The sequence below is a fragment of the Pocillopora verrucosa genome, chromosome 1 (genome assembly GCF_036669915.1).
Source record: "Pocillopora verrucosa isolate sample1 chromosome 1, ASM3666991v2, whole genome shotgun sequence".
NCBI classification, from domain to species: Eukaryota; Metazoa; Cnidaria; class Anthozoa; order Scleractinia; family Pocilloporidae; genus Pocillopora; species Pocillopora verrucosa.
The window spans coordinates 12,190,305-12,217,804 of NC_089312.1; the positions used below are offsets into that span (position 1 = coordinate 12,190,305).

Sequence of the window (27,500 nt, forward strand, 5' to 3'; positions counted from 1 at the left end):
AATTTTATAAATCAGTTTCGTTTCATTGTCAATCAAGGTTTTTTAAAACATAACATTTCTATAAACTTCCAATACTTTTTTTCATTATTAAAAATCAAACATCATCAAGCCCTGTATAAATTTTCAACACTTGCAACAGTTTCAGTCAGTACTATATAAATAGTTATTGTAATAAATGCATTAAGCGTCACAATTTCAATTCCTTTCAAATCTAGAAGCTATAACTGAAATGGTAACACGAAAAAATCCCTGAAACTTCCTTTTATTATAATTTCGTTAAGTTTAAATAAGTACTCGAAGTAATACTGATAGTAATAACACAATTTTCCTCTAAATAAAACTGAAACATCCATTAAACAATTCGCTTGTGGTATAATCACACCAATTAGAATCAATTGTGTAAAACTCAGCCCGATTTAGGACTGCCAAGGATTCCGAGATGCACAGCAATAAGGCAGTTCTCTTTAGGTGAGAGTTCAAACAAAGTCAATGACCCAATACTCTGAGGACAATGTGCTGTTCCATTCCTCCCCGAACAACGGAAAGGATGGATATGTGGCAGGGAGATTCAGCACTGCTCTGGGGGTGTGTGCGACTGGTCACCTTTCCGCGCCTTCTAGGTTGTTGAAACTGATGTGATCTTTTCAACGCACACCATATAAGAGCCTGTACAAAATCTTGAGAACTTTGTTAATTTCTCATCTTCCATTCCTCCCCAAAAAAGGGTTTCAAATAGAATAAGGATTCCCCCTGAGCTGAGGTCTTAAGGTTTGCGTGAAATGTGATGATCTTCTTGTTGGTTGGTTTACCTCGTGCAAACATCTCCAGAAGGCAATCTGTTGACGAAAACTCGCGGTGAAATTCTGAAAACAGTGTGCTCCAGCTGTCTACAATATATCTTGGAGTTTGAATGAACTCTTTGTGGGCAATTTCCAAGACGACATCTTTGACTTGTTTTGCTTTGGGAACAGTCTCCCGGTTAAAACGTTCCAGGAGATCTAACCATTCATTTTCCTGTTCTTTGTCCAGCTTCCCATTCAGAGAGAGAGGTTAACCAGTTCTCTTTCGTCACTACTGAGGTATGCTAGGAAGGATTCTAACAAAAGATATTCTTTTACAGCTTCTTCGGCAAAGAGAAAGGCTGTTGTAAAGGCTTTGCCTAATTTAATTGGAATTATAACCTTTGACAGTTATTCTGGCTATGGCCTCCCACTCAGCAACCTGCAAGTCGTACCTGATGACTGGAACTCTCTCGTCTTTGCCATTAGTGCACAAATCATAAAAAGAGTTCCAAAATGCAGAAAGTGCATCATGGAAAACGCCGCTAGTGTACAGCCAGTCTTCTTTTTCTGAAATAATTAATCATGAACACGTTCAAAGTGGTTTCAACTCTCCTTATCTTTACTGCCCTGTAAAAAAAATGTTTTCATTTTAATTTTTTACACATGTTACATTAAATAAAGGACGTATTGGTTTGAGCGCAAGATTTAAGTGTGTCAAAAAAGGGTGTGTCAGGAGTTTTTTTTCTTTAAACAGTGGCAAATTTTCTTTAAAAATTACGTTCACCCAAACACCTTAACTCTGTGCACTAATGAGAGACTTACTTGCAATGTGATTCTCAGTTGATTAGCTGCTCTTCTCCAATGGAATTATCACCGACCATGAAAACGTCATCAGTGGGTACATCAGCAATGGCCATCACCACCTGGGTATTGGTTTGGCTGTTCCCCTCTAACTCCTAGTTTTCATCTCTGCCTTTCGTCTGAGAAAAAGGTCCCCCCGTTTTTCTTAGAAGTAATCGCGTCTGTGAAAATATTTGCTATTTTTATGTTTATTAAGTATTACTTTACTCTGGAGTAGCCGGCTGCTAAAAATAGAAATAAGGCCTGACTTTAACATCCGAATTTAAGCGAAACCTTCGTGGATACACTCCTCTTAGCTTTAAAAAATGCTTCCACATTTCTTCTTCCTATGGATCTTTCTTTTCCTCTACCACTACTAGCGGATGGGGTACGGATCAAAGTAAGTTCGGTTTCAAAATTGGTGTTGGTGTTAAACTTTTCTCCCGAGTTTAGTTTATTCGCTAAATTTTGCGAATAAGTTTGCATTCGTTTACTGCCTTGTTGAAACTCTTTCACTGAAAATGTAGTGAATTGAAACGCGTGCGTGAAGACTTTGGCCTGCATGTTAAAATGAAGCGTGTGATGTGGCTGAATATCTGGTTGGTTTTGGATTTGTAGATCCACTAAAATCTTTTAATCTTTAACTGAGCAAAAGAAGCCTTTATGGATTAAGCAGAGTTGTTCATTCCTTAATTCTAAAGTGTATTCAAATTCACAAAAGATCTAAAACCCACAGGGAATAGCTTTATCCTTAAAAGAGCGATGTTGTCACCCTCCATCACAACTTGTTGTTGTTGAGTGTTTTTCAAAAAAGTGTGAAAATGATTGGTGCTAGTGAATATTCAGATGGTAAGTATCTTAAAGTATGTGTGTTGTTTTGAAGTGAGTAAGAAAGCATCATAATAAAATGGTTCTATTTCTCCTTTCAGACAATGCGGGGGGTTGCCTCCTTGTCCAAACTGTCACCAATAACCTTTGACTCAACTGTCAGAAGATTTGGCTAACAGATTACCCGAAAACCTAGAAGAAAACAACAACGCAGCACCTTGGTCATCAGCCGTGCAACACTTATACTACCACAATTACAACTGGGATGAAATGATTGCCGGTGACAATGATCTTATCTTCCTCCAATTTCTTTATGAAATGTCACCAAACGATGGAAGTATGGTACAAGATATCGAAACACGACAAACTTTTTTGTTGCATTTCCATGAGAATAATGTTAGAATTCGCTTTGCCATTCGATTTTTAGCTTCAATCAAACACGAAGCTGTGGAAAGATTTATATTTGTGCTTCGCAATGTACAAGCAGTGTAATTGGTTTTCAATTTTAGAGTCGATTTAGGAGCTGTTACGTTCTGTTCTCCTTTGAAAACAGGCCGACGACCTATTGCGCTGTTGTTCTAAAGTGTGGACTCTATTGTTCTTTGGTACCGTAGGGACCAAAAGCTGCGCTCTGACTGTTTAGGACCCATGATGGCCCCCTATACTTCTCATATAAGCGGCTCCATCATAGTAGGGCGAAGCGTAGCCCCATAATGATACGATGTAGTTGTAACCCATCAAGCCGAAAAAATTTGGACGTACGACCGACCGTACAAGGTACTAATTTTAGCATGCGCCGGCGACTGTACCACGGGCACTATCTTAGCCATTACGTAATGGAAGGGCGAGGTGGAAAGTAATGCGCAGGCGCGATTGCGTGCGTAACTTGGATACCCCATTAGTGTGCGCCAGGAGACACCGGCGGATGAAAATGGAGTGCGCATACTCGAGTGTCGAGCTTCAGTGTAGCGTACAGCAGGCGCACGGTTAGGCATTGCACGAGGGCTTCACGTGGGCTAGAATATGTGAAGCCGCGTAAGCAAATAATTTGCAACCCGCGTTTTGAGCGGGAAATCAAAGTGGTGAGGTTGTAGTTGAATAGTAATTATCAGTATTTTGCAATATCTAATCAACTCGCTAAAAAAAAAAATACCCGCAGAGCTAGGTATTTTTTATACCTTGTCCATGGGAGGAAATTGTTATAATTCAAGTTTGTGGAGAGAGGATTTCGAGTGAAATTAGGATGAAAAGGAAGAGACTAAGCCCTACAAAAAAAGCAAGAAGTAAAAGATGTAAAGCGAGTGGGGAAAAACCCTCAAGAAAGTTAAAGAGGACGCCAAAAAAAAAAAACAGAATACGGCGAAAGGAACGCGAAAAGAGAACAAGAAATGACATGAGTAAAAGGCGAATATCTAGCGAAGAGCAATGCGAGAAGGAAATACAAAGACGCTCCTGAAAACAGACTGAGAAGATGTCGTCTAGACCATTGCCGACAACAACTTGTTATTGTCAATAATGCAACATCCACAAAATGTAATGTAAGTTGTAGAGTACCACAGGGATCAGTACTTGGCCCTCTGTTGTTTTTATTATATATAAATGATTTTCATTGCTGCTTTGAATTTCATCTCTTTGCAGATGATGCAAATTTGTTTTATAAAAGTAAAACTCTCTCTATGCTGGAATCAAACATAAATGTTGAATTAAATCATATTTACATATGGCTCTGTGCTAATAAGCTCTCACTCAATGTAGTAAAGTCAAATTTTGTAATTTTCCACGCACCTCAAAAGAAACTTGAATGTCAAAATTTCATGCTGGCTATAGATAATAAGGAACTTAAGCGAGAGTTCTGTATAAGGTATCTGGGCATCCTAATTGATTCACACTTGAATTGGAAACACCATGTTGATTGCATTGTTAAGAAAATTAGAAGAAGCACTGGTATCCTCTCTAAAATTCGTTATTATGTTGGCCAAGATATTTTATTAAGCTTATATTATGCACTTATATATCCTTTTTTGACCTATGGAATAATTATCTGGGGAAATACCTATAAGACCACTCTTCAACCAATTTTCATTTTACAAAAAAGAGCTATGCGATTAATTACCTTTTCTAGATTTGATGAGCACTCTAGTCCTTTATTTAAATCTCTTTAAATTATAAAATTCCTAGACCTAGTAACTTTTCATTGAGCAATCTTTATGTATAAATATCATAATCAATTATTGCCATCAGTCTTCAGTTCTTTTTTTAGTAAAATTTCGTAAATCCATTCCTATAATACAAGGCTTGGTGCAAAACAGTCTTATTATCTTCCAAAAGCAAGAAAAAACTATGGTATATTCAATATCAGATTCCAAGGTCCATCAGTATGGAATTCCATTGACGAAGATATAAAATTATCTTCATTGTCTTTGTTTAAAAAGAAAGTAAAGCAGCAATTTATCAAAGATTAATAGACATCTGAATTGTCTGTGTAACTTTAAAATGGAAATAATACTGTTTTGCAATGTATGAATTTTAGTCTCTTTAATATACTGGTAGTTTACCTTTGTGTGCGTTTCTGTATCTCTTTGTTTTTGTGTCCCCGACCTAAACATTTAAACATCTTTTCTTTCAACTGGCTGCTCTGGCATTTTTAACTCTTAGGTCATTTCGGGCAGCCAGCGCCCCTGTCATTGTCTGTACTATTATTATAAATTTTTCTTTCTTGTATATTTTGAGGTAAAAAAAAAAAAAAATAAAGTTATTGCCTGAGACCATTGCCGCAACCTTCGACAGCCTAAAACCAGAAGCTAAGACGGAGCCTTTACAGCAGTTCGTCAGTTACATTGAGGAAAACTGGATTCGCGGCACAGTTTGGCTCCCAGAGACTGCTAAATTGACTGCCGCCATAAAGAGGATAGCCACCTGGAGCAGGTTAACCGCTAACTTCGAGAGAAGTCACTGGGGCAGCTGCTCAAAGGATGTGCCAATATAAACAGGCCACTGATGCCCTGAACTGAACTGAACTTAGACATTATTTGTATTTACTACTAGGATTTTTCTTTATTACCAATAAGTATGTATGTAGAATAAGTATGTTTAGTCGTATAGGCGCTCAGTGATAATGGGCAAAATATATGAGGATAAGTCAGTTAGGGCAACTAGGTCACGATTGTTCAAGATTAAGATAACTTTTCAACGTTACTATGATTTAGAAATTAGCTTTTTTACTAAGTAGCATAAGTACGTTTAGTCGTAGGCGCTGCGTAGTAGTAAACAAAATATATTAGGATGGGTAAACTAGGTTACGATTTTTCAAGAGTATTAACTAAGAGATAACTTTTCAATGTTTCTGTGATAAGAAATTAGCTTTTTTGCGATTACTAGGATAAATGAAATAAATGTTTATGTTTGTTTTAAACATTTTGTGTCATAATTTGTTGGTTACGAATCGACCAGAGGGTTGGTACGAACTGATCGAAAGTGGGTGGGTACGAATCGTCTGGGTACGAAAGATCCATGGCTACGAAACGACTGGTAAGCGGCGAGCGCAAGTTTCTACCTCTTTCTCCCCTCAGTCAACTATCGCAGGATTTACTCTATTCGTTTAAAAAAGTCGCGCTTTGTCGAAAAAGTGTTGTTTTAGCCTAGGAACGAAGTAGTGGCCTTTCCCAAAATTGAAATAAAATGAGATTGAGTCAGCGATGTCCATGTTTACATTAAGTCTGACGCGGTAATTTCATTTTGACCATATTTTCATATAAGAACCCGTCAAACATCTGAGAATTAAATTACGGACCACAAATGTGTGGTGCAAACAAGCTCACGAGTAAAATGGAGTTAGTTGTAGTGCAGAATGAGTGAATTTCATTGTTTAGTCATGGTACTTTTCAGCGCAATATTTTCATGCTTTCTACTCGATTCTTTCAAACTTCAGCAAATGATTTCAATCGTCTCATAAAACATGGAGCCACTTTCTCTTCCCTCAACATCTCGAGGCGTACTTACTGCTCGGGTTATAATGAACATGCTTGCGATACGATATTTTTTTCCATAAAGCTGGAAACTGAAGAATCAAATCTCTGAAATCGATAGTCACCACATTTTGAAGGAAGCGTCTGAGCTGTAATCATGTAATTAAACGGGTTGTTGGCAATTTGAGTACACAAGCACGCCGGTAAGCATATGGTTAGCGTAAATAATTGTTCTTTACAGTTGTTTAATTCGAAAGCCGTTTTTTAAAGGTCCGTTTCTGTAACTTTCCTGGATAGTTTCTGTTGAATTCATTGAGGAACAATCTCGGAATTTCATAAGTGATTATGAACGATAAATTCATATCGGCACTATAATTTAAGGAGGTTTTGTTTACACATTATCAGTTTACAATTCGTGGACTATTTCTGTAACCTTCTTGGATATTTTCTTTTGAATTAATTGAGTCACACTCTCGGAATTTCATCAGCAATTAAGAATGGTAAATCCGTATACGTAGCACAAATGAAGCACATTTTAAACTTTCTATACGATTTTAGGAAACTATACTTAATTGACTCTCGATAAATAACTGACCTGCCATAAAGCGTTGATTATTTTATTATTTAGTTACCCCAAAAGCCCGGCTTATGACTCCGGAGGTACTGAACTTGATATATTTGATACACAATGCACTCTTAAAGGAGGAAGGTTAGAGTAAAATTGCTTTTATGACCGTATATTGCACCCGGTTTACATATGTAGATGATTGCTTAAAAAAATACCTATTTAGCGATATTTTCTCCAGGTTCCCCGGACAGTGTGGACATAGATGAAGGCTTCTATGATGTCAGTTCCGATGAGGTCTTTAGCACTACCTGAGAGATGCAGTTTGTCCAAAATGTTCTTCAGATGGGTGTAGTGTCCTAATGATGCTTTGGAAATTGTTTTGGCACTACTGCACGGTCGTGTGATGGTGCACACTTTGAAGGTCTTTTTTATATCTTCATCTGTGGGCAGACATCGACAGTCTGTGAGGCCTCAGATTTTTTAACTTTCCCCCAGCTAGATTCATGGTGAGATGTGTTGCTGATCCTTTTAAGCCAAGTTTTTTGGCTGTATTCTTAAAGAGGAGGCTGGTGTTAGATCCAGAATCTAACATTGCGAGTACAGCGAGGAAGTTTCCGTTCCTGTTTATGACTTTCACCTTTTGAACAGGAAGCAATCCAGTGACAGATTTTAATTGTCGTTTCTACTGGTATACAGCGTTTTCGTGAACGTTGTTGCAATTCTGTGTAACTGGGACATCTAGGATACCGCTTTGGAATGGTGCTGCTTTTGGATTTAACCTCGTGATGGTTTCATTTGCCTTGTCATTATGTAGAGATCGGTGGTGGTTTTTTCTACATTTATCGCAGGTTGAGCCATCTGGTTTCTTGCATTCGTTTGTGTGAAGTGCTGTTAGACACTTTTGATATCTCCAATATTGTTTGACAATTCCCCACTTTTGGTTGACTGTTATAATCTTGAAGATAGGACAAGCAGCGAGATGATGTTTTGCTTTACAACTAAGTGGACATGTATTATCATCAGTTTCTTCACCATCTGTGGTGTTGTTTTCCGCCTTTTTTAACCCTTTTCTTGGCGACGTTCTCTTTGTTCCCCAGACACTGTTACTTTTACCACAGGAACGAATGCTTGTTTCTTGATGTAACCAGGCAATAGGGTTTCTGACGTTTTCTTCTTTGCCATCTCTTCTCATCTCTCTACCAAAATGTTTGTTGTTGTTTAGATCGAGTTTAGACAAAATTTGAGACATAAAGAACGGTGCCTCTGAAGCCTCTAACAGGACACCCATTATCTTCTGTTTATGTAACAAGATATTGTTGTGGCGAAGTTTGTTGAAGACTTGGAATCTCGTTGGACTGGCCTAAGATTGTTTATTTCAGACAGCAATTCATCCATTAGTTCTCGCCTGTCTGCAAACTCCATATCCAAGATGTTCCAGGCACCCTCAATAGTTCTACAGGTTTTGATTAGGTCTGTCCACCATGATCCTTTAGGCATCGTGTTTCGAAAACGTTATAGTTGTTCCTCTTTTTCATGACCATATTTCATCATCCATTGATGAAATTCCTTTTTCCAGGTGGCATGCGATCTGCAATTTCCATCCCATGTTGGTAGCGGCAATCGTTGTAGACCACTTAAGTTTTGTTTTGATCCTAAACTTTCCACCATTTTCGTTATACTACTAATAATAGTAATGTAGGATTTCTATAGCGCTCACCCTAGAGTTCGGAGCGCTTTACAATATGTGCAATTAAAATAATTATAGATAATTAACTAAATTAGCCAGGAAATAATACTAGCAAATTAATTAATATTAATAGTCCTACAGATCGAAAGCTTGACTAAAAAGATAGGGCTTGAGCTTTGACTTAAATGTCGCAGGTGATGGTGCCTGTCGTATGGTGTCTGGGAGCTTGTTCCACAGGTAGGGCGCAACATAACTAAATGACCTGCTTCCATAAGTCTTAAGTTTAAACTTAGGCACTTGCAAGAACTGTTTGTTAGAAGAGTGTAGAGTTCTAGCTGGTGTGTACTGCACTAGCAAGTCCGATATATTTTGAGGCGCCAAGGCATTCAAGGCCTCATATGTAAGTGGTAATATATTGAAAGATATACGTCGTTTAACAGGTAGCCAATGGAGATCCATTAAGGCTGGCGTAATTCTATCATACTTGTGAGTACGGGAGACTAAGCGCATTATGAACATGCTGAAGCTTATCTATTAAGTATTGTGGCAGCCCAGCTAATAATGAATTACAGTTATCTAGCTTGGTCGTTATGAATACATGGACCAATGTTTCCATGTCTTTTAGAGAAAGACAGTTCCTGATCCTGGATAGACTACGTATATGGCAAAAAGCCATCTTACAAATATGATCAATATGCTGTTCAAGGTCCATAAGACTATCAAAGATTACTCCAATGTTTCTAGCTTTTATTGACTTTTCTACTTTAACACCAGCGATTGTAATCTCGTCTATTGGTGGGCACGGGCAATGTTTGGCATGTATTACTAAAAACCCAGTCTTTTCACAATTGAGTTTTAGTTTATTATATGCCATCCAAGCGTAGATCTCACTAGCACAATCCTCCAATTTTGCAAGAGCAGCAGATACTTCATCAGGACTTGATTTAAACGACACATAGATTTGACAGTCATCTGCATGGAGGTGGTAAAGGAGACCAAGCTTTTGAATGATGTCAGCAAGAGGGGCTGTGGAACGTTTATACAAAATTGGCGCAAACACAGATCCTTGAAGCACTCCCCATAGTGGCTCCGTAGAGGACGATCTGGTATTCTTTACTCGGATAAACTGTCAGCGATCGGTGAGATTGGACGCAAACCATTGAAGGGCGTTTCCCTTGATCCCATATCGAGTGCGCAGTCGGTTTAACAAGATGATGTGGTCGACCGTATCAAAAGCAGCTGATGAGTGTAACAACGAAAGAAGTACATTTTCCTGTTTAGCGCTTGCATTCAAGATATCTGACTGGACTTTTGCGAGAGCTTTCCGTACTGTGAGCAATTTTATAGGCAGATTGGAGCGCTTCCTGCAGTCCATTAGTATTAAGGTAGTCGATAAGCTGAGAAGCAGCGGCTTTCTCAGTCACCTTGGACAATAACTTTAGGTTAGAGATGGCCCTAAAGTGAGGGAAATATTCATAGTCCAGAGTCCTTTTTTAGCTTTGGTCTTACCATTGCCTCTTTAAAATGGTGTGGTATATTTCCCGTAGTTAGTAACAGGTTTACAATTCTTGTGATGACCGGCAGCAGTACATTCAAGCATTTCCTTAATAAAATTGAAGGTAGAGGATCTAAGTCACATGTCTTAAGGCCAGAAGAAATTAAATAGTCACTAACTTCAGCACTGCTCACAGTACGGAAATCTGGAAATTCCCATTGACAGCAGGGAGAATCAGGCAGTGGATTAATCACAGAATCAGATTCAGTTGATAAGGTACAGCGCATCTTAGATATCTTCTCATGAAAGAAAGCAGCAAAGTCATTAACAAGTTGTTCATTTGATGATGATGTAGGATAACAGAGTTCTGATTTCCTGTGTAGTAGCTGATTTCCCTTGTTTTCCGTAATGATAGAGGAATAGTAATTAAATTTTGCGTTTTTTATCATGTCATTAGTCACACCAGACAGCGTTATATAAAGCTCCCGGTCAATACAGAGCCCTAACTTACGCCATTGCTGCTCTAGCTTCCTTCGTTTCTTCTTCTCTACGTCAATAGAATCATTATACCAGGGTGCATGGGGTCTAAGAATAATTGTGTGCTTCTTAGTCGGTGCGTGTGTGTCTAAGAGACTGGTCAGAGTACTCTCAAAGTTCTCTACAAGTGGTGTAACTTCCATATCTCGATAATCAGGTAGGAGCGTCGAAGACATGATGTCAGTCTGCAATAATTTAGTGTCTACTGATCTAAGCTTCCTGTAAGTAATATCTTTTTGCTCGAGTAATGGCCTTTTGAGCTTCACTTAAGAATAAACTGCATAATGATCAAACAATATAGGGTTGAAGTCATCATCAGCACGAATGATGAGCAGATCTAAGGTATTTCCATTCTTGTGAGTTGGCTCGCTTACATGTTGTTCGATGTTAAATGCCTTTAGCATGCGAAGAAACTTCTTTGGATAGGTTCATTACTGCTGATGTCATCGATGACATTGACGAGGCTAATGTTTCCACGGTTTTGGCATTTTTAGAAAACAATTCAGAATCATTTTGTTCCTTTTGATAGGCGGCAAATTTCAGCGCAATTTGAAGGAAATCGGCCTTCACCTGGTCTCCAAGTTTCTTAGTTAATAACAAGGATTCATTGAGAGACTTGATAACAGAACTTGAGTTGGTACTGGATAATGGGTTCAGTTCAAAATAATCTGACCAATGGTCAACGATGATGAACCACTCTTTGTTGTCAAAACTAAAAAGGTCTGTTAAAACATGAGACCAAGGGCGTTTAGGTGGATCATGAGGTATGAGCGTTTCTTTCTGCTGGTTTGTCTGATAACTGTTGCATGTTTCACATTTAGAAACACAGTCCTTGATCTCGGCAGTCATGCCTGGCTAAAACAGGACATCTCTTGCTTTATTTAAACAGCTTGCAATACCAAGGTGGCTTGAGTGTACCTGCGTTATCATGTGGGGCCTTAAGGCTACAGGTACAATGACTCGATTTCCTTTAAAGAGGATACCATCTTGAATGCTGAGCTCTTCTTTGAAGTTTAAATATCCCCTAATTTCTGATGAGACTTCTTCTTTTGTTTCTGGCCAACCATTCTTGATAATATGCTTCAACTGCTGAAGACCTTCGTCAAGTTCAGTTTTTTTTTCTGAGATCAATAAGGCGTTCACTCGTGATTGGCAGAAACTCTACCATGCTGATTTCTTCAATGGATTTGATTAGATACTCTTCTTGCCTGACTACTAACACCTCCGAGTTCAACTCTTCTGTAGTCGGCTTATTGGGAAGAAATGCTCGACTGAGTGTATCGGCAATGAACAGTTCCTTTCCAGGCTTGTACGCTTTATTCAAACTATACCTCTGGAGCTGTAATAACATTCTTTGGAGCCTTTTAGGTGCTGAAAGGAGAGATTTCTTGAAGATGGTCCCTAATGGCTTGTGATCTGTCTGTACTGTTATTGACCTACCATAAACGTACTGGTCAAAACGTGTGCACCCGTGAACTATGCCGAGCAGCTCTTTCTCTATTTGAGCGTAATTTCTCTCAGTAATCTTAAGTGCTCTTGACGAAAATGCTATAGGCCGACCCTCTTGCAGGATGACAGCACCAAGTCCTGATTCCGATGCATCGCACTGCAGAGTTACTTCTTTACTGGGGTCGAAATACTTCAGCACTGGTTCCCTTGTGATCAACTGTTTCACTTGTTTCCATGATTTCTTGTGTGTATCGTTCCAATGCCATTGCACATCTCTATCTAAAAGACGTCTCAACGGTTCCGTCACATCAGACAGGTTAGCCAGAAATTTTGCAAGATACGTAATCATTCCAAGCAGCCTTTGCAGGGCCTTCTTGCCTGAAGGGTTAGGCATTGCTACAATTGCCTTGACTTCACTTGGATCCGGTTTGAGGCTATCAGGGGTTAAGACATCAACGATGTAGGGCACTTCTTGCTTTCTCAACTGTAACTTCTTTGAATTCAACTTGATGTTCTTCTCACGACATCTCTCCAGGAGTGCAATTAGGTTTCTGTCATGATCTTTAACCGCACTTTCATAGGTGTCACCCTCGCCAACACAGAGTATGTCATCTACAATGTCTTCTATACCTTTGAGACCTTGTAGGCTTTCAGAGATTCTTCGCTGGTACTCTTCTGGGGCTGTAAGCGAAGCCAACGATCACGACCAAAAGGTGTATTAAACGTGGTCAAGTGACGACGGTTTGTCTAGCTGAACTTGCCAGAATCCATTCTTTGCATCCAATACCGAGAAGACTTTAGCCTTGCATAGCCTTGTGGCCACGTCTTCAATGGTGGGGAGAGGATAATGAACTCTCAGCACGGCTTTGTTTAGATCTTGTGGGTCAATACAAATTCTTAACTTCTCTGGCTTGTTGACTAAGACCACTAGATACCAATTAGTAGGTTCTGTAACGGGGGTGATAACTTTCTCTCTGACTAACTTGTCCAGTTCTTCCTTTAGACGGTCTCTCAGTGCTACAGGTACTTTCCTAGGGGGGTGAACAACAGGTTTTACAGTTTCATCAAGTTCCATATGGTACGGGCCATATATGCATCCTAATCCCTCAAAAACATCACTGTACTCTTTCAAAATTTGATCTCTGGTTAGAACAGTGTGGGCAGTTTGAACCTTGTCATTAACTGCATTCACAGTTTCTGGTTCTGAAATGTCACTTGTAATGACCCTAATTAAGTTCAGTTCCTGACATGTTTCGGCACCTAATAGAGGTCTGACATCCTCGTCAGTTATAAAGAAATCTGCATCTCTACTCATCTCACCTTTGACACATTTGAGAGTGCAATTTCCAAGGGGAGTCATAGTGGTTCCATTGTACATCTTGAGTATTGCAGATGTTTTCTTCAAATAGAGATCTTTGGGGTTCCCCTTAATGCTTGAGAATTCTTTTAGTGATAACAAATTACAAGTTGCTCCACAGTCCAACTGAAATGTAACATCCTTAGCATCATTTACTTTGACTGATGTAAACAACTGTTTTGGGTATTTCTTTTCTTCAACAACACTGACTTGATACGTTATTACATCGATAATATACTCTTCAAATTGACTCTCATCTGAATCTTCTTGAACATAATTCAAACGTTGATTGGCATGTAAGTTACGACTGGACTGCTTTCCTCCTGTGCACTTCGCAGCAAAATGGTTGCATTTTCCACACTTTTTACACTGTTGGCCATATGCAGGGCACTTTAATCTGTCTGGTACATGTTTCCTGCCACAAAAATTGCAGTTGATCTGCTGAGTATTTCCGTTTGCTGATTTCTTTTTTTCTTCGTCTTTCTTTCTGAAAAAATTTTCTTTCCTCTTCCCCACTGTATTTACCTCGTGAAGGTTTTGCATTTGTTTTAACTGGCTTTGGGTTGTTTCGGCAGCTCGTGCAATTTTTAGAGCTTTGTTCAGCGTCAAATCTGGGACTCGCAGCAAACGCTCTCTCACGTTGTTATCAGCGATTCCAAACACGATGCGGTCACGTATTAATGAATCTTTCAAATCTTGAAATTCACAAGAGTCCGTCATGTTACGTAGAACTGTGGCATATTTATCAATGGGCTCTCCACTTTCCTGTCCACGCGAAAAGAATAAATACCTCTCGTAAATAGTATTCTTGCGAGGCTCACAATACTGCTCCATCCATTTTAACTTTGTCTTTGTCACTGTCCCACGTGAAAGCATTGTAAACATCTAGCGCTTCGTCGCCGATTACGGTGAGAAAAGTTGCTACCCGAATGGGGTCTTCCTTTCTGGCTGTTCCGATAGCGAGCTCATAGTTACTCCACTTTTGTTTAAATCTTTTCTAATTTTCAGATACATTTCCACTTGAAAGCTGCAGAGGATCCGGCGGGTTCAACAAACGCCTGGCCGCCATTTCACACCACGCGGTTTCGATTTATGCGAACAGCAACGGACCAAGGTTTCCACAAGACAAATATTTCACAAATATGGTCGGCAAAAAAAAGCTTCATCCACTTACTTCTGACACCATGTGTTGGTCCTTAACTCCGAATGAGCACAAACAAGAAACTCAACCAAACAGTTTTTAATCAAGTAAACAGATCAACCTCAACCAACTGACAAGAACGTCAACGCGACATTTTTTCTGAAAACGCAATATTGTATATCAGCGGTATTGGCCACTACTTCATAAATAACATCACAGTTACCATTACAACTTCTCCCAAACATTCATAATTACAGGAAATCATTAATTTTTGTCACTAGGTGGTACTGTACTTACAATAGTTCCACTGACACAGATGCATTTTTCTGAAGTTATCTCATAGGTTATGACTGTACAGGTTGTGTGGATGGTTCCTGCTTGGGGACAGACGTTTTAATTACCTCAGAAAACTGTAATCATCAGAGTTGCAAGTCAAGGTGTATTTACCAAGTATTCAAGTTTCAAAAGTAGTAACCTAATTATTACAGCTGAGTTCACTCCTTTTTGAGGCCATCTTTAGCTTGATCATCCTGTTACATGTGAAAACATCAAATGTTACTCACATATTCAGTTACTTGCTCGAATCAAAGTGATAATTTTTTTAATAACCTGCTTCCTTTAACCCTTTAATCTCTGATAGTGACTACCATTTAATTTACCCTTTCAATATCACCCCTGAATCAAGCATTAAGGTTATTTGAATAAAGGCAATATTATTTCAACTGAAGAACCTCTTAGTTGTTAAACAAATTCTCCCTGCTAGCACATAAGGAAATGTATGGAGAACAGTATGAAGAATATGCATACCAATGTTAGGGTGTAAAGGGTTAATAGTGCTTCAAAAATAGTATTGGAGAGGAAGAAAGAAAGTTCTTAAAACATTCTATGTTAAGTGAAACTTTATTATAAAAGTTAGTTGTGACAGCAATGAAAACATCTGTGAAGCTACAATAACAATTACCTTTCCATGTAAGCAAGCCATAATGAAGCATGATGAGGATAAATTTAATCTCACCTAGTTTGAATGTAGAATCCACAATCTAATAAAGTTACTAGTGAATAGGAAAAAGCTTAATGTGTTTTTCGTACATCTGTCCTTCTAAATATCACAAATCAATCATGCCACCACTTCAGTTGTGTACTTTTTCTCATGATCATCTATTTTTAGTATCTATCTTTTACCAGCTGACATCTGAGAAGAATAAAGTCCATACTGATGAATTAGGCATCACATCAATTGTTTGTTGAATTTTGGTTAGATAGGAGAACACTGTAGGATTTCACCTAAGGCGCCGCTCAGTGAAGTGTAGCTGAACAATTTACCACACGTATCCCAAATCTGTTAACCAAAGCTTGTTTATAACAGCTGGTTAATTTTACTAAAGTAACGGAAGAGAATGTCAAATCAACTAAAGACATAAGCTTTACGTTACTAAGGTAAACAATTTTTACCAATCGTGATTCAGAAAATAACATAAACACGTATATTTCACGTTTAAACATAGGGAACCCACACATTATGAAAAATATCATAGAGGAAAATCACGTAATGGCATACGATGAATACGAATGGACAGAAAATGATTCGGTTGTTATGTTTGAAGGCTTTTGTCGCAAATTTCCCCAAGCAATGTGGTTAAAGAGGGTTTTTTAAAATTCTTAGCCTCGTTTCCATGTTAGCGAATGACATGCGTGGTTCTCGTCATCAGAAGTTAATTTGGATTGGCCCCATATCGGAAAATATTGGTCTTAGGGTCGTAAGTGTTATGGCAAAGTTTCAAAGTTTATCATTGATTTGAACAATTTAGTGTTTTTTTGGTCGATAATAGCTGGACTTTAAGTCACTCTACTAAAAGTGGGACAGGAACGTGAGGACTGGGACTCGGGTTCGTAAGACTCGGGGACGTGGGGACTCGGAGAGACTCGGGGGCGTGATGAACAAACCTCATTTTGGTGCTGAATTTGTAAAGTATAATGTTCGGTGGTCTGAAGAAAGGTGTGTTATATGCTGGAAAGCTTTTCAGTAGTAGCCGATGATTTCCAACGTCCATGGTTCAGCCGGATGTGTTTGCTTTCCTGTTTGACCGTGAGAATCCTGGGTACAGAATAGTGGATAGGGGATTTAAACATTGTGGGCTGCCATGGAGGACTTTCCTGATAAGTAACCATGTTTTCGTACTTATTCTTTTAACATCTGTGCCTTATCCTTGCTAATTTCGTCGCTGCTGTTTACCTCAGGAAAACCGTTGTCCGAAAATGTATATTTTTTTCATTTCATTCCTAGAATGTGCATATAATTCTCGTAATGATCTCGAGCTGGAAAGTGATTGGGAACCGGAGAAATGTACGTGTGGAGAATCCGACGATAGGTACATAAATTAATCTATATAGCTTTCACATTTCATTAGGAATTGAAATTGATCGTTATTACTAAAGCAAATGGAGCATTATTGATTACGATGTGCACTATTTGTTTATGAATGCAATAAATCTACGATCTCAACACTTACCGGTAAGTCATTTGTTCATTCTCATTTGAATTGAAACCAACAGGAATGCTTTGCAGGAGACTAGTCTCACAAGGCTTAAAACAACATTAAATCACTAAGTTGTGCATGCCAGCTAAAAACACAATTCCCAACTTAAACCAGATTTTTATACTAATGGCGTTGTGTTCTGTCCATTGACCTTAACACCATTTTCTAACCTTTCTGAGTGAGTAGAGCTCGAGATTAAGCATAACGTTATCCCCTTCCGCCAACGGCAAAAATTCCACTTCTGTCATCAGGCATTTGGAAAACGAAAATAAGTGGCTTCGTCCTTGTCGTAAAGGTGTCATTTTCTCCCTACTTTTCAGAGAATTATTGAAGAATTAAATGTCAAAGTAACGAAGTCAACGACAAGAAACGCTCGCCGCCGTGAAACATCATGCTAAAAATTTCTCTATCATCGGTCACTGTTGGCAATGCATGAATTAACAGGAAAAAGTCACATCTTGTGATATGATAATGATAAATGTAACAGAAACCACATTTATACGACTTTTGTTTTAGTAACGATAGTTGTACCTTTCTTATCATATTAATTGAAGGGTATAATGGCTGGTTTTTTTACCGTTAAAATACCAAGTGCGCTGCCCAAACCTGCGACTGTCACACCCAAAGTTAATTCCGTTTAAATGCAGCTGAAAAAGTACAACTTAACTACAACATATCGCATAAACTGAACGTGAAGATTAAATTTCAGAACAAGTGGAAGTAACATTTCACTAGCTTGCCATATTTAGAAATGTCAACAAAATACTTGAGCTGTGGCCATGGTGATGGCGTTGTTGCATAGGACACAACGGATGGAGCACGCAGCACCTATATAACAGTCATTCAGCCTACATAGCAATGTAGAGTTAATTGAATGCCTTGAACGGCTACTATTACGGAATCTCTTATTGTTCTCATGGATATTAAAGCAAACACCGTAGCAAAACGTAAAGTTATGAAAAAGAATAATATACCTTGGCAGAAAAGATGGATATTTTGGTTATGGAAAGGGGGCTTAAATGCCAGTGGTTGACCTTGACAGGTTCAAAAGATATTAAGAGGACACCAAGTGAATGCAAACATATACAGCGGCCCAACATTTGTGCTTGTGCCAGAGACCTAACTACAATTATTCCTTTTGTGTTATTTTCCGATAATTATTGATTGAACTTGTTTCACCATAACGACACTGATCGAATACACTGGATATTAATTTTGTGGCGAAATGTTCAGCTGGTGATTCAGAAAATCTTTGTGTGCATTGGTCAGGCGTCCCCTGACAATGGGATTGATTTGTAATTTGGAACTATTAAAACTAGCACTATCAGTACTATTTCCCTTTCTGACACAAGCTAAATTTACATGAAAGTAAACACCCTTTTCCTTCCCTACTCTCAGAATTCCTGTTTTATCTTTCCAGGGACGACACTTGCCGTGAGTAAGAGCAATGTCATGTGGAGGAGGAGAGAGAGGCCACCATCTGCCATGCGTGCGAATCGTCTGCTACATCTTGTGCAAGTTGTTACGCAGGTATGATCGGAAAGGAAGACAAGAGAGAATGGATTGACACTTCCACCACTAACTTCATGTTGTCCATTTCTTCGAATAATCGTTAGTTTGACAGGTTGTTGGACATCCGCAGTTCTTTGCAGCCTGTCCACGCGTTCAGTTACAAAGCTTTCTGCCCTCTTAGACTTTTTGCCTCTCTTCTTCTGGTGAGGCTTTTTTCCAGCACTGTCAACGTCAAGGCCGTAAGTGGACATTTTGGTTACATTTGCCTGCATAGCATTTGAAACTTACCCTTGTGTTCCGCGGCTGCCAATGTGTGATCACATAGGCTTGAGTGTATTCTGTCACCACATGTGGTTTTGTAGACGTTTCCGATACTACCAGTACAGTGTTGTCGTGTTGGAAGCCATCTGTAACTCTTTTCATGTGCAGCAGCCTCCATGCTTTGGCAAACAGATTGGACAAAATACTCTCTGGGACGCCAGAAATGCCAGACTGCTTACATGATATTGACGATGTGGATGGTGTTTGCGACACTGGGCCACACTCCTTGGCCTTGTTGGTGTAAGCCCTCCTCTCGGGGGGTTCATTTCCTCTACCTTTCTGGGGATATCTTGAGGTGGCTGTACTCATTTGTCAGTCTGCATTCACCCTGATCTAGAATTGCTCCTTCCAACAGTGCATCCTGTTCCTTCACAGACTCGTGGCTTTTGGAAATTAAGGTTACCAAACTGACACGCTTGTGCTCAGTCTTCAGCTTTAAAATGTGGTCTTCTGCTTCGTTGTCATGAATGGAATACAACAAGTCTCCTAGTCAAGCCCTCTGGCGGAGGGGCTTTAGCATAGAAGTTATGATCGTGTCAGAGACATTCCCCACAAACCAGTCATAGAGTGCTGGTTCTTGGATGGTGATTTCCCTTTCGCGGTCATTCCAAACGTTTTCCAGAGAGCAAAATTTTGCGTAAAAATCATCTGCTTCATTGGAATCTACAATTCCATGGTATGAGGTGGCAGCGACACTTTTTCCAAATATTTCACACAGGAATTCATTTTGATCCTATCCAAGGATACCTAGACTAGACATCTTCATCTCGACGTTCTTTCGAAGATGGATAAAGCATCTATGATGGTCAGCCTCCGGAAACTCTTCTCTAAATGCGTTGGTTACGCACGTTCACCATCCGTCCCAAACGCATTGAGTTGTACAATTTGTGGATTGAAATGCTTCATCGCTGAACCTAGATACCTGTAAGTCTGTTCAGTTTTACTTTGATGAACAAGAAAGGGTCCAAGAAAAACAGGATGCTTACCAGTTCTCACGTCCACGCTAAGAATGGAAAATGAGCCCACTTGGGCACTGTACAACTTGATGTCTTTCAATTGCCGGTCAGAGGCAAGAAAGGCTATAGGTTCTGGAGCACCAACAACTTCTCTAACGAAACTATCTTTGCTCTTGTACTTATCCATCGCCTCTAGCAAGATATCTCTTCTTTGCTTGGTGGAAGGTTGAAAGGAGGTTGTAGACGAAGCTAGTGCGTTACTAACTTGTTTCGCATTTCGCGGCAGCTCACTTTTAGAACGACAGAATTCCAACCCCCCTTTTCGACGAACTGATTCGAAAAAGACTTCCCTGGGTTGCCATTTCCTTGATGATACAGTTTCCCTCAGTTCTTGAATGGTGCTTGGTCTCGCTGGTACATAGGATTCGTTGCTGTTTTTAGAGTTTCCATGCGGTTTAAGGTTCAGTTGCACTTCCTCCTCTTTATAATAGTACTGAAGTAAGACAAGTCGGTGCCTTTGCCAGTTGCTGTCGTACAAGAAGGATAATGGGGTATTTAGTATTCAGCTTCCTTGTCATGATGATGATAGTGCTTGACAACCATTATGAAGCCGGCGTCGTTTCTCTTTTGCCTCGTTATCTTCATATCCATATCTCCTCTTTATAATAGTACTGAAGTAAGACAAGTCGGTGCCTTTGCCAGTTGCTGTCGTACAAGAAGGATAATGGGGTATTTAGTATTCAGCTTCCTTGTCATGATGATGATAGTGCTTGACAACCATTATGAAGCCGGCGTCGTTTCTCTTTTGCCTCGTTATCTTCATATCCAAGATATCCCCACTCACGTTGCGGTCGACGGAAATGTAGCTTTTCAGAGAACGAGTATGCTACTTGCCAAGATCGTCAGCTTTACAATCATGCGGATGGACAAGGGCGTCTAAATCAACAAAAAAGGAGGTGTTCTCCATAACCATGGCACTTTGGCACTTTGGTACAGACAGGCTCTTTTACTCTCATCAAAATGTCGACAACCTCTTCACTTGAATATGCAGAGCTTCTTCCTTTCTCGTGGTATGGGATACGCTTGTCGTCTTCGTAATACTTGTTAGATTCCTAGAAAGAGAACATCAACATATCACATCTTGCATAGCAAAGGTTCCAAAACCGCGCCAAGTAACGGAAAGCCCACAAGGTAAAAGCAAAACGAAAATAGATGTATACTACCATTTCAGTCAGACAATACGCATGAAAACTGTTGATAAATAGTGATACGAAATGCCCAACAAACTGGTGGAAATTGACACAGTCTGTTATTTAATTTACTGGATAGTAGTGAATTTTTAACGCACCTTTTTGAACTTTGAAAAAGTGCTCAAAATGGAAATATTTTAATCACACAAAAATCATGATGGGAGCGATTATAAGTAAAAACCCAATTCTTGGAGAAGTAATGAAATAATTAACCAAAACTTTCTGGACACTAAAGAAAAGCTAAATACACTTCTTGCTGTTACTTTGCCTCGATATTCCATCAAGAAAGGAGAGTTCTGCTTTCAGTCAAAATACATTTACATTTCAGTTTCATTACTACTGGTGATTTCGCTTTCGTGACTACTGGTGATGATACTTTCACCATTACTGTCAACCATCTCCATGAAGTCTACTTTATATTCTGTTGCTACAGTGCCCTCATTGCCCTCAAAACATATCGCTATGCACACAAAGCCAAACTCCTCCAATTTTCTTTTCTTGCAACAAGAATAAAAGGTTTATTTAATTTAGTGAAACCCTGTTAAAGGATTCTAACAACCAGCCATCAAGTAACTGCTGTTGTAGGAGTCAACAATAGAACAAATTGTACACAAACAATAAACCTTGTCATGAAAGCCAACAGTAGCAGCCACAGTTGAGGACAAATGGTTAACTGCTTTCGAGTTTTTACACTACTCAGAAAACGGACGAAATAAGGCTAAAAACATTGTTTCAATGTTAGCAGCTCTAGTCTAGCTTCCTCCATAGGTATCAACCAATAATGGTTTGCTTGAACACCCAGCTTTCCTGTTACTATGTGTCAATTTTTTCTGTCATGTTCTCCTAACATCACAGGTTAGGAGTTGGTGAATACTCATATCATTTTAATGTAATGGACATGCCTAGCATGCCCCTTATGTCTTTTTGCATCTAGTGACTGAACTGGGCTGCTATCAACCTATTAAAGTAAAATAGAATATCGAGCCATAAACAAATGTATCCGGCCCTAATAAACGTTTGTTACATGTATGCACAAACAAACTCTAACAACATTTGGGATTCATCCAACCGTGATACTAATATTATAAGGAAAAATGCAATGCTTAAGAAAGAACACTAAACACTCACGATATTTCAATAAGCTATGAACACACACCTTTTGAGAAATGGATGAAGTTGATTTCAATGCCAAATCACCTTCACTTTGCCTGATAACACTGGAGAAAAAATGAGGAGAAATGAGAATGGGAACAATAGAACTCAAATAAGTCCTGATAACTTTGTAAATCACTGAGAAAAATCTTTAAGGCAAAGAGAGCTGGAAGCTACGGCTTGTGAGCTTATACTGCATTGCACATTTGGGGAATAGTTTTAGTGTGTGGAAACAAAATGGTTTTATGGTTTATTAACTTGTCCTACATACCTTCTGCTTCTCTTAAAGTCCCAACCATTTTTATTTTAGTAATGGTACTGCCATTCTGTAAAGCAAGAATTTCATGTTGTAAGGTTATTTAATCTGGGTTGAGAACATTATTATGCACTCTCTTGGGGGAAGAGGGGGCACATGGGATAGTCACTAAGGCTAGTTATTCACATTTCTAATTTTCATAGCAGTGAAGATAAATGAACTGCACTGGCACTTTACCTTTTAATGCTTTCTTATATAATTGTTCACAGCTACAATATGTTACATGTCCATAACTCATACTAATGCACTGGCATGCTAAGTTAAGTGAGAAATAATTGAGCTACGCCCACAAAAGACAACTTGAGTTTATTTTAAAATTTTTCAAAAGCTCCATCAAATGTTTCAATAGCCAGTCCCCTCCTGCTATACTCTGTTTCTTGCATCTGTATCTCCATTTTTTAGACATGCTCAAACCTTTTTTCTTTTAATTGATTTCCTGGTAATTTCAGTCTACATCAATTTTTCATATCATAACATTTATTATGCTTAAGCGTTTTTTACATGAATTATATGCTAGCCAGTAAATCCTGTAAACTAAAATAATCCAAAAGAAAACAAACTGCATGAACATGGACATGCAAGAGCTTAAATATGTGGCTATTTTTTGGAATAAACACTTTCAACACATTGAAAAGCTTGTTACCTGATTGAAATGATCCTGTCACATTTGACATTGACCTAAAAACATTCAAGCATGTTGTAAACAAGAGAAATTTACATCGATTTGTGAACATTTTTGGGACTCTCCATACTGTTATATCCCATGAGCTTTACCTAGAGTCCAATTAACAACACTGCAAAAGATTCTAATTTAACTTATGTTTGCGGTGTGACACAAACAAAAATAAGATTTCTCAAAAGTAGCATACCTTTGGTTAAGAGAACACTCTTGTAAACTTAATTGTAAAGCTTTATGAAGATTGTGATCATCTTTCCAAGGTCCATTGATTCTGATTTACAAATTTAAAAGCATAATTTTTTGGATTAATTTTCTCCCCTTTGTTGACTTACAGTCATTAAGGATCGGTCATTAATCCTTACTCCAGCACCGAAGCAAATATTAAATCATATGAATTAAGAATTTTGTGTTTGATAAAGCACTGTGAGGTTCATGGGTTTTTTACAATTCATAATTCATAAATACTTTAATTCAGATTTAGAATAGCCCAGTTTAAATGGAATTAGAACGAAACAGCTCATCACGATAGTTACCTTCCATTTTTTCCAGTATTGTCATAGGTTTAGCGTCACTAGTAATGAAATGTGAAAGCTATAAAGAGTAATTTTTCTACCTTTCGTCGGATTCTTCCAGTACTTTTCTCCGGTTCCCACTCCCTTTTCCTCCTCGAGATCATTACGAGAATTATCTGCACATTCTAGGAGTGAAAATGAAAGAAATATACATTTTCGGACAACGGTTTTCCTGAAGTAGATGTCAGCATCGAAATTAGCAAGATAAGGCACGGATGTTAAAGGATCGAGAAGAAAACACAGTTACTTACCAGGAAAGTCTTCCATAGTTGCCCACGATGTTTTTAACAGTTTCGAGACCCCTGTGTTGAAACTATTCTCTATAGAATCCCATCAATGGGTTCCTGTCTGTACCGAGAGTTCTCACGGTCGATTTGCTTTTACTACCTATGTAAAGACACTCATTGAATTAAGGTCCTATTTAAGAGGAGTGTCATTTGATAAAGAGAGTAATTTGAACCAGTTGAAAACTTTAGACAATATTATCCTACACATGTGTTCCTTGGTTGATGCTTTTGAGCAACAGTACAAGAAGTAATTTACTTGTGATTGATTAGTTATTTATTAAGTAGTATGTTGTAATCAGTATTGATTAGTTTCAATATATTGTTCCAGTAGTTGTGATAATATGAAAGGGTTTCTTTGATTTGGTTATCTTTATGTAATCTATATTGATTTGCACATCATTTAATATAGTGATGGAATTGATATTAATCATCGGTTTTCTATAACCATTGATGTGTGGTAATACATTGTTTATCTTTTCAAAGACTGATATTGCCTTATTTCTGTTCCTTGTTGTTATTATCATGTCATACTTTTTGGTTAGATTAAATACTACCCTATTAAGAAAGAATTTCCTGAAAGAAATTGATCTTTCTGTTATTTTACACTTGTTATCATGGAAGCTACAAAACTCTTTCATTAGTTCATAGCCATCTACTTGCCCACAATTGGTGCACACAATCACATGGTCTTCATTCTCCAAGCACTGTTTCTCCCAATATTTTTCTACCATGACTGATCGTTCCTTTACTTGCTTATAACAACAAATGACTCCATCCGATTCAACATGAATTATTTTATGGCAATACACTATGATATTGCATAGATATTATATGTTTAAATATTATTAGGGGTTATACTTGGTTTCCTTAAAATACATTTCATATTACATAATTCCTCTTCTGCTTCTAATATATTGCCCTCATTAAATATCTTGTATATCTTGTATAAATATGTATATGATTTTGGTCATGTATCGTCATGAATATCACTTGTGTCTGAATAATCGACTTGACTATCACACATAACCGCTATCTTGACTTCTATGATAACTACTGTCATCTGAATATATTTCTTGGGATTCCATGTATACCCATACATTAGATGAAAATGAAAGAATTTCCAAGAATGATAATAGCATATAGATTTTAAGAAATAATAGGTATTATAGGAAGAAGCCATTGCAAAATTACCACGCAATAATAACACAGAATCACTGATATCTAGTGAATATGCGTTAAAAACACCAAGTACTATACCACTATCTTAACTAGTTAAACCACTTAGCTAGATTGTGAAGTTTGGGCAATGGAATTGTTTTAGCTAGTTATGCATTTTGTCCAGTTGAACCATTTCAACTACTTAAACTAATTAAGAAAGATTTTGCAATCTGTGCAGTTTACCCGTCCTCCCTGGTTGAACTATTTTACAGGTCCAATCAATTAAAATAGTTGACTATTTTAAATACTTCAAGGAACTAAGCAAGAATGTGCAGTTTGTACCGTTTATTCATTGAGGTGGATTTGACAACTTAAATTACTCCAACCAGTTGAGAAGGATTGTGCAATTTTTATCAGGTGACCTTTGACTATTAAACCACTTGAACTATTTCAGTTATATTGTGCACATTGTGCAGTTGAACTGATTCAGCTACTTATGCTTAACTAGCTTAACCATAACTATCTTCGCTGGTTGAACTATTTTACTAGTTAGCAAGACTATCAAAAACTTGAAAATTCTGTTGCGCATGTGTGCGTAACGGTCGGACATAATTTTTGAAGCTCTGCTTAAAGCGTTCAAGAAAGTCAATTTAGGCACTTATAATGTCACATCAACAAGTCAAATCGCTTAGGAAAAGTAATGAGGATCTAAAGAGAATGCTCGATTCTGCTCGACGTGATATAAAATCACTAGAGGAGCGAGTTGGTGCTCAAGAGTTGGTTGTCAGAGAAGAAGCTAATGGCGGACGGGAAGCCCAACTGGAGACGGAAAGGAGCTTAGAATGGCTGCATGATTCTGAGTCAAGCTTCCAGAGCGAGGTGCATGGTATTCGGAAACGACTTGACGACGTAGAGGAAAACCTCGGGAAGCTGGAGATTGCCGTGAACGAGATACAAGATTATAGCTACACCTTCAACATCAAAATTCTCGGAGTCCCTGAGCTAAAAGCTAATGAAGACGCCTCCGAAACCAGTAATCTTTGCGTTAATCTGTTCAATCACATGGCGCTAACATTACTATTAACGACATCGATATCGCTCACAGAGTCCCTTTTCGTGACTCTTCTCGCTCCGACCCCAAACCAATCATTTGCAAATTCGTAAGGAGACTCGCGAGAAATAATATCATGGTGGCGAGAAGGCATGCCTCGAGTGTGGCGGCTCGAGACGTTGGTTTAGAAGAGAGTCAGGACATGTCCAAAATATTAATCCTTGACCATCTTACACCGAGAATGCAGGAGTTGTACGGGAACGCCAAGTCATTCAAGACCAGGTTTGGTTTTCAGTTCTGCTGGGTCAAAAACGGAACCATTTTCCTTCGCAGATCAGAAGATTCACGTTCTTTAAAAGTCCGGTGCCCTGACGATCTCTCTCGGATCATCCAAGATGACCAGGAAGCGCTCAGCTAAGTATTTGTATGACTGTAACTAGAAGATTTTAGTGCTCTAATATTTAGCAATGCCGATTTCAACCGAAGTTAAGCAAAATAAAGCTTTCTTCCTTGAATTACCGTACCGTGGACAGAGCTCCATAATCCAGTGCCATGGCAAATATAATAATCTCTTAACAAATGATAACCTTCCTTCTAAAAAATATCTTGAACGATTACCTAGCGTATATGACATTGATATCTTCAGTCTGAACTCTGTAAACAGTAAATTTTACGACACAGATTTCTCTGCTATTTATCCTATCCGCTGTAAATACTATTCCCCGTATAGTTTTAGTCAGCTAAAAATCAGTTAAATGAACAACGTTCTGATAGTCATTTATCTTTTTTTCATAACAATGTTAGCAGCTTAAAAGGTAATCTCGAAAACTTCCAAACCCATTTGCTCGATGAACTTAATTATCATTTCAGTGTTATTGATTGGAGTAACCGAAACCAGAATTAGAAATGCAAATTCTATGGACTTCAATCCTGAAATTCCAGGTTACACTTTTGAATACGTCCCGACACCTCTTTCAGCGGGTGGCGTCGGCATGTATATTGATTCAGAGTTAAGATACACAGTTTTAGAGAAAAGCTCTAACGAAGCTTTTCAGGCATT

At 38.5% G+C, this 27,500-nt stretch overlaps 1 protein-coding gene and 1 pseudogene across 1 annotated transcript; both read right to left on the reverse strand.

Annotated features, from left to right (window-relative positions):
* Window positions 1–8,805: 8,805 nt before the first annotated feature.
* On the reverse strand, window positions 8,806–10,878 carry LOC136282147 (uncharacterized). The gene is made up of 4 exons (XM_066169437.1): window positions 10,180–10,878; window positions 10,001–10,094; window positions 9,352–9,696; window positions 8,806–9,170 (listed from the first exon to the last, which is right to left on the reverse strand). The coding sequence occupies exons 1-4, from the start codon at window positions 10,876–10,878 to the stop codon at window positions 8,806–8,808; spliced, it is 1,503 nt and encodes a 500-aa protein (XP_066025534.1).
* An 8,981-nt stretch (window positions 10,879–19,859) lies between these two features.
* Window positions 19,860–24,211, reverse strand: LOC131770305 (uncharacterized; annotated as a pseudogene).
* Between the last annotated feature and the right edge of the window lie 3,289 nt (window positions 24,212–27,500).